Consider the following 8549-nt stretch of genomic DNA (forward strand, 5'->3'; position numbering starts at 1 on the left):
CCCTGAGGGGTCCGAGGGGTCTGGGAGCAAACCATCTCCATAGCCGGGGCACCGGGACAGGGGAACCTCCATTTCCAAGGTCGTGAGGGATTCGGGGTCGCGGCACTGCCGTCTCCGGGAGGTCGGGGACCGGGACGCCGCCGTCCTCAAGGTCCTGAGGGGTCCTGGACCGGGCACCCCCATCCCGGAGGATCAGGGACTGGGACAGATCCATTTCCAAGGCTTCAAGGACTCTGTGGTTGGGTATCACCCATTCCCGCGGTGGTCGGGACCGGGGCACCCCCATTCCTGGGGGGTCCTTAATCGGGGTATCCCGATCCCCACGCTCCACAGATGTCTGGTCATCCATAAGGTGTCCGAGGCCGGGACACGCGTGTCCCCAAGGCCTCGAGGGGACTGGGACAGGGACACCCAAGGCCCCGAGGGGACAGATACTCTGCAGCTCGGCAAGTTGTCCCTGGCTCGGGGACATTCCCGGGGGCAGCTGGGGTACCCCAACAGACCGGGAATAGGAGGGGTCACCCTGTCCCCAAGGCCCGGGAATGGTGTGGGGAGAGCTGGGATGTTCCCGTGCCAACGATCCCAGGACATGGAGCCTGGAATCGGGGATGAGGGCAGTTATCCTTTTACAAATGGATTTAGGGCCACCCCCTCCTACAACCCGGTGGGTGGCAGCTCTTCCCTCCCCATTCCAGTGTTTTCCAGGCGTTGGGAGATGCTTGGATGTGCCACACAGGCTGTTCATCCCCATGGATGTGGGGATATGGGTACCCCACATTCCCTGCTGAGGATCAGCCCCGTTTCAGTCATCCTGGGATCGTGGATAGGCCTGGGATAACCCCTGGTGATCCTCCTGCTCCACAGTCCCAGTGTATTGGGGTTTTTTTTGGGAGATCCCTACAATCCCGGGAGGGGTGATGCAGGGATGGGGAGTCCTGGCTGGGATGTGACATCAGCTTCGTCCTATTCCCTGGGAAAAGCGGTTCTTTCCCTTTTCCACCTCCCTCCTAGCAAGCTTGGATGCTGAAGAGTCAGTCCATAGTTTCTGGATCTTTGAGTCACCCCAACAGCCCCCAGAATATTCCAGGAGGAGGCTGAGGTTATCCTGGGATCACAGGAGTGGGAAGTTCTGCGGTGCTGGGAGAGATGTGGGACACCCCATGGCCCTGTGATGTTCCCACTTGGAGTGGGGTATCCCCTTTTTCCCTTCTCTCCATAGCTCCTCATGACCTTGAGCTGAACATGCCAGGATCAGGAATCCTTTGGTGCCACTCAGATCCCACAGCTCGGGTGGGACACAAAGCCCCCTCACCCCTCAGGGGTGGGAGCCTGTGCTTGGCACATCTGGAGCACCAAGGGCAGCTGGGAAGGGGCTTTCAGTCCATGTTCTCATCCCTGAAACCTGCCACGTCCTGGATCAGCCTTCCAGTCTCTTCTAGGAGCACTGGGAATTTGCTGAGTGGCTCCACACCTTCTATTTTTGGGCAAATACTCAGACGTGGTTCCTTCCTTCTGTGGAGAGGTCCTTTTTTGGCAACACAGGACCTGATTCTCTTCCCCTTCCTGAATTTTAATCATTGGCTGGAGCAGATGGGAAGCGCATCCTCCTGATCCTGCATGGATTCTGTCCCACCCTGGACTTGCACAGGATCAGATGCTGCAGCCCAGGAGGAACCACCCCTGTCCAGCTCAGCCTTGGCACCTAAATCCAGCCGAAATAAGCCCCAAACTGACTGCCAGCCCTCCTGAACACCTCCTGGATGGAAAAATCCTGGATTGCTGGAGTTTTCTCCCTGTTTGACACCTGTTGAGGTCCTATTTATAGAGCTCCAGCAGCAGCTGTTACATAACCATTGAGAGAGGAATTTCCCCCCCCCTCATTCCATCTCCTCCAACCAGATTTGTTCTTTAGCTCCCAATTCTCTTCCAGAGTTTCCAGATTTGTTTTCTTAGCTCCCAGTTCTCCTCCAGACTTGTCAGGTTTCATTCCTTACCTCCCAGTTTTCCTGCAGAGTTTCCAGGTTTCTTTTCTTACCTCCCAATTCTCTTCCAGAGTTTTCAGGAGTCATTCCTTCATTTTCCACACGCTATTCCATGCTCTGGTGTTTGTAAGCTTTGGAAAGATGAAAAAAAAGTCAAATGCAGGTGGTTTGTGGTTTGTTCTTCTCCTCTTTCTGTCCACATTTTTCAATGTTTTCATCAGACTCCTGGGATTAAGGGAATTGGAAGTCTGGACACTTAAATGGATCTTTGCCTCTCCTGGCTCAGCATTAATTCCTGCTCTTGCCTTCAGCTGTAATTTTCCCAGTCACAGCAGGGTTTGAGATTTTTTTTTTTTTTTATGGAGAGGTTCAGTTTTTAATATATATTTTTAAAAATAGAGCAGAAATTCCAAATAGCCCAAACCCCTTCATGTCATGGAGGGGTTTGTGTTCGTGTGATTCCTTAATTAATGGGATAACATTCCAGGGACCTGCACAGGCTGGAGGAGTGGGCAGGCAAGTGTGAAGTGTAACAAAGACAAAATTCCAAGTGCAGCAGCTGGAATGACATCCCAAGAGTCCAGCACAGGCTGGGATCTGTGTGGTTTGGGAGCAGCCTCACTGAGAGGAGACCGGGGGGAAGGCAAATCAGGTCCTGGGCTGCATCCACAGGGACACTGGGAGGGAGAGATGGGATCATCCTGCTCTACCCAGCGCCCCTGGAATTCTGTGTCTGGTTCTGGTCTCCACAAGTCAAGAAAGACACAGCCAGACTGGAGAGGATCCAGAGGAGATGGTCCAAAGGGAACCTGCCCTGTGAGGAAAGGCTGAAGGATTCAGGTCTCATCTCCCTGGAAAACTAGAGCAGCTGTGGCTGCCCCTGGATCCCTGGCAGTGTCCAAGGCCAGGTTGGACGGGGCTTGGAGCAGCCTGGGATAGTGGGAGGTGTCCCTGCCCGTGGCAGGGGATGAAGTGGGATGATCTTTAAGGTCCCTTCCAACCCAAACCATTCTGGGATTCCATTCCATGAGAAGAGAAGGCTCAGGTGGAACCTCATTGGGGTTTTCCAGTCCTTAAAGGGTGGGTACAAAGAGAGGGGAGGGTCTCTTGTCCATGGAGAAAACAAGGAGCAGTGGGGACAGGTTGCACTGGGAAGGTTCATCCCAACAGAAAAAAGACATTTTTTCCAGTGAGAACCATAATTCCCTGGAACCACCATTCCCTGAACAGCCTCCCCCAGGATGTGGTGGAGTCCCTGGAGGGTTTCAGGCTGTGGCTGCTCAAGGTGCTGAACAACCTCATCCCAGGTCCTTTTCCCACAGGAGATTGGACCAGATGATCTTTCCAGTTCCCTTCGAAGGCTCTCATGTTCCAGAATTGCTTTCTTTTCCTTTATGCTTTTTGGAAACACACAACCCAAGGAGCATTCGGTTTTAGTGGTGTAAAATCCTTTTAAATGTGATTGCCCAAAAGATTTTGGAAACAAAGCCTGGGAGACCCAGACCTGTTCTGGACATCGATCCAAACCCAGGAGCTCTCCCAGCTGGATGCAAGGATGATCCATTCTGGAAACTTTGGAGATCTCAGTAATATTTGGAAATCTCTTGTCCAGTGGCCTGTGGGTTGTGTTTGGCATCCTTGGCTGGATCCTCTGGCTTCTCCCCTTTTCCCTCAGCCCCTCTGAGCGTTTTTCAGGGACCCAGCCACAGCTGCTTTCCCTCTTGGGAATTTTTCAGGCGTGGGCAGCCTGCCACGGAAGGGAAGTGTGGGATCCGCAGAGGCTGAACGCAGCTGGATGAACAAACAGGTTTTAAACCTCACTCTCAGCGATGCATTCCCAATCCTGCTTATCCAAACATTCCTGAGAGGCTGCAGTTACACAAGTTCCAAACTTATTTTGTCCGGCTGTTGTGGAAAAGATGGAACTCTTTGAAGATGGGAGTCAAAGTCAATATTGACCTAAATGTCCTTCAGGATTCCTGCAGGGATCAGAAATGGAAAGGGAGAGATTGAATCCTGCCGTTGTGGATGTTGAAAAACCAGGCAGGAGGGAAAATAATACCAAAACCATCTTTAGAAAGCTTTAAAAGGCAGAGAAAAGGACACATGCACAGCCCTGGGATATTCACCACGGATGTGGTACTTGGGAAAGAGGAGGATCCAAAGCCACGCTGGATTTGTTGGCTTTACACCCTGTAGTTACTCCGTTTCTAATTCCAAAAATAGAGCTTGAAATAGAAATTCTGCTGCTGGTGGTAATGCTGGTAGTGTGGTGGTGTGACACACACCTGGTGGGATGGCCTTGCACTGGGATTCGTGGGGTTGAAATCACGGATTGATGGGAAGAGCCAGCATTGTTTGGGACACCCTGATAACAGGACAGGCTATTCACTGCCTGTTCCTCTTCCTGTTATCCTGACAGGAAGAGCTTTAAGATACTCAAAGTGCTGCAAATAACCCTGGGATGGATATTGGAATTAAATTAGCTTGGGGAAAAAGGGAACTGATAAAGGAGGGTAGAATTGTGGAATGCTTTGGGTGGGAACGGATCCCAAAGCCCTCCCAGTTCCACCCATGCCACGGGCAGGGACACCTTCCACTGTCCCAGGGTGCTCCAAGCCCTGTCCAACCTGGCCTTGGACACTGCCAGGGATCCAGAGGCAGCCACAGCTGCTCTGGGAAGCCTGTTCAGTGCTCAATCATTCTCAAAGTAGAAGTTTTTCCTCATATCCAACTGGAATTTCCTGTGTTTCAGTTTGTGCCCATTGTCCCTTCTCCTGTTGCTGAGCAGTCCGGCCCCATTCCTCTCCACACCCACCCTTGAGATATAAATGGATTTATTTGGGGTTTCTGACAGTCATAAGAAAAAGGATGGTTTCAGGAGGCTCAAAACAACTTCGTATTCATGGAATCATGGAATTGTTTAAACTGGAAAAAGTCTCTCAGACCATGGAGTCCAACCATTCCCAGCACTGCCAAGGCCACCACTGCCCACATCCCCAGGTGCCACATTCACAGGGCTTTGAAATCCCTCCAGGGATGGGGGCTCCAGCACTGCTCTGGGCAGCTGTGCCAGTGCCTGACCACCCTTTCCATGGAGGAATTTTCCCAATATCCAACCTGAGCCATTCCCTCTCTCCTGTCCCTGTTCCCTGCGAGCAGAGCCCGACCCCCCCGGCTGCCCCCTCCTGTCAGGGACTTGTGCAGAGCCACAAGGTCCCCCCGGAGCCTCCTTTGCTCCAGGGGATTGCTGTGTCACATCTGGAAACACCTTCTTGTTTTATCCCCTGTCCTAATTACAGCTCCTGCAGGAGAGGTGTTCAATTAGGAATAGCTTGGAATTGTCAATCCAGGCCATCCAGCAGCTCCCTCAGAACTCATGGAGTGAATCACTGGTTAAAGGGGGAATTTAGCAGGGTGTTGGCAGGTCAGTGCCCAGCCAGCCAGTTTCTGTCAGATGGCTCAGCCCTTAATTAGGACTTTCCTTAATTATGTCCCTGTCGTGATGTTTCAGCCTGGAATCACTGAATCCATTGGGTTGGAAAAGCCCTCCAAGGCCACCGAGTCCAAGCTGTGCCTGACCCCCTCCTTGTCCCCAGCCCAGAGCCCTCAGTGCCACCTCCAGGAATTCCTTGGACACCTCCAGGAACTCCAACCCTCCCGGGCCAGCCCCTGCCAATGCTTAACAACCCTTTCCATGAAGAAATTCCTCCTGATGTCCAACCTGAGCCTCCTCTGGCACAGCTTGAGGCTGTTTCCTCTCATCCTGTTGTTAAACTTCATCCTGATTGTGGAACTTACTCCCTGAAAGTTTTATTGTTCCCATTTTTGCCCTCAGGACTAAGGAAAAGGGGCCGCCTTGTAAATGCACTTTCCCATCCTTCCTTCCTGCTTTTCTCTGGAACCTTTAGCTGGGAAAACAGGTGCTCTCCAGATCATATCCATCCCTTTTAAAGCCATTTTCCATAACTTTACGACCTCTTCCCTGTGGATCTGTCTTGACTTGGTACATTCCATGTCTGGCATCAAGGAATTCGTAGCAGGACCCGGTGAATTCCAGCTTTTCACAGAGATGGGGCCTTGCTGTGCATCCCTGAGCCTTGGGTGTTTTGGGGTTCAGCTCTGGGGAAGTGGACTTTGCTCACGACAGGTGAATGTTTAGCAAATCCCAGGATTTTCCCATCTTCCTGCACCATAGAAAAGTTGCACCTGTGGAATGGGCTCATGGCTGGAGCAAAACCAGCTGCAAATCTCTCTTGAATTTCAGCGGGAGCTGTGAATCATCCAATGAGTCCTAATTAAATGGAAATGCAGCTCTTTAATGGAGCCATGGAATTTGTCTGCTGAAGGAACTCATCGGAATTAACTCTTGAACGGATCCAGCTTTTACAGCTCTTTTCCTTAAAAAGACAGAGCTGGGGGAATCTTTTCTGAAGACACAGTGATGAGCAAGAGTTGGAAGGGCCCTTAAAGATTATCCAGTTCCACCCCCTGCCATGGCCAGGGACACTTTCCACTATCCCAGGTTGCTCCAAGCCCTGTCCAGCCTGGCCTTGGACACTTTCAGGGATGTGTGATCCCTTCAATCCCTTCCTGTAGAAACTTAACTGGGATTTCTGGCCAAGTCAGGTGTCTTCCCTATTTAATCTTGGAAGGTGGATAGCAGTCAAGGCCTCCTGGGTGGCGTTTTAAAATTTATTTTCTTGGAATTCCACCTCTTACTCTTTAGTTTATTGGCTTTATATAAAACTCACCCTTATTCTCCTCTCTTCCCTCTGGAAAATTCTCATGGCAAGTGTTAGAACTAGGGGGAAATAAACCCAATATTTGATATAAATTTGAACTCCTAATTCCTTAACACCTTTTAAATTAGGACATGGAATATCCCCCTCTCCTGTGTCCCACCATCCATGTCCCCACTACAGATTTTTCCCTTAATTTAAACCCACTACAATTCCTTAACTTTCTTCCCCTCTTTTTCAGCCAGTGCTTATTAATTTTCTAAGTGGAAATTGCTGTGAGACACAATTACTCCTGGAAACAATCCAAATCTGTCAAAACTTTGTCTGGACCCTGGAGAGCAGCCTAATTTTGGACCAGAGTTGGACATGATTAAGCAAAGCTGCTTGTGCTGAGCTCAAGTTCATTATTTGGTCTGGACAAATCATTTATTTCCCTTTTCCTGTAGGAAAAATGCTTCATGCCTCTTTTTTTTTGTCTTTTTTTTTTGCAGTGTTGGATTCACTGCTGGGAATTATAACAGAAGAAAACATGCTGGGTCCTAATTAGATGCTTCCCTGGCTCCTTTTCCATAAAAAGTCTGTGGGAGCAGGTGGGAGGTGAAGGTCACTGATTTGTTTGGGTTTATTTTGGTCACTTGTCAGCCAAGACCTCAATTTCTGTTGTCCAAGAATATTCCTGGTTAGGTTTTCCTTGGCTGAATCCATCTTTTTATCTACCCCAGTTGAGAGCTGAACTGGAACTGTCCTCCCTTCTTTTACTTCCATTGAGTTTTAGGGAAGAGGGTGGCCAGGCAGAGGGATTCCTTTTGGGAATGGCTGCATCTGCCTGTAGGATCTCAGCTGGATTCCCTGCTGCTGCCCAGTGCAAATGCCTTTATTTAGGAGCAGATTTTCCCTGTTCTAGCAGACCTGTGTCCCTTAAATGTTTAGTGACAAAGTCTTCTTGAGATCCAAGGAACAAAAAGGGAAGACAGGGAGAGATTTTCGTAGGAGGGAAAGCAAATCCTAAGTTTTTTTCTCTATTGGGCAGCTTTAAATACAAACGTTTGGAGTTGTTTCCTGAGTGAAATTTGCCAAACAGAATGAAAGAAGAGGGATTTTATCAAACACTTCAGAAAGAGCTGTGGAAAGTTTGCCACATGGTCCAGGGGTGGAGTGGACAGGAATGAGATGGTGGCACACAGATTGTCCCTTTTCCAGCTCGGAGAAGTGGATCTGACCTTACAAAGCCGTTTCCTCCTGCTGCAGAGGTGCTTCCCTATGGATTCTTGGCAAACCACCCCAGTTCCTGACGCTGGGACACAACCTGAGCTCTTTTGGAGCTGTTTTCCCTTCTCCTCCTCCTGCAGGCCACCGGTGCCCCCCAGCCAGGAGCGGCCATCGCTGCGTGGCCGACAGTTCCAACCTCTACGTGTTCGGAGGGTACAATCCCGACTACGATGAGTCCGGAGGGCCAGAGAACGAGGACTACCCCCTCTTCAGGGAGCTCTGGAGGTACAACTTTGCCACAGACACCTGGCATCAGATGGGCACCGAAGGCTACATGCCCAGGGAGCTGGCTTCCATGTCACGTACGTATGGAAATCCAACTCCTTGTGTGCCTATTCCTGGAGCTATTTTAATCCTGGCTATTTTAATCCATGCAAAACCAGGCAAGAACTGGAAATCTGGATCTTGTTTTTCCAAGTAGGCCCTGAGGTTGGGTTGAGTTTGTGATTTTTCTTTCCCTTTTCACTCGGTTGAGGCAGAGGGAAAGAAAAAAATGGGAAAGCAAGAGGTATTTTCCAGGTGTTTACCTTGATGGCTGCAAGGCACCTGTGCTTTC

The 8549-nt window shown here is 50.3% G+C and overlaps 1 protein-coding gene across 1 annotated transcript in view; it reads left to right on the top strand.

Annotated features, from left to right (window-relative positions):
* Positions 1–8549, top strand: part of KLHDC10 (kelch domain containing 10) — a 16389-nt gene that overhangs the window by 446 nt on the left and 7394 nt on the right. Inside the window, exons 2-3 of the mRNA XM_017727970.1 lie at positions 334–446; positions 7954–8295. Of these exons, the coding sequence (XP_017583459.1) occupies positions 334–446; positions 7954–8295 (455 nt within the window). The remainder of the gene's footprint in view (positions 1–333; positions 447–7953; positions 8296–8549) is intronic.

The sequence above is a fragment of the Corvus brachyrhynchos genome, unplaced genomic scaffold (assembly GCF_000691975.1).
Source record: "Corvus brachyrhynchos isolate BGI_N302 unplaced genomic scaffold, ASM69197v1 scaffold182, whole genome shotgun sequence".
Lineage (NCBI taxonomy): Eukaryota > Metazoa > Chordata > Aves > Passeriformes > Corvidae > Corvus > Corvus brachyrhynchos.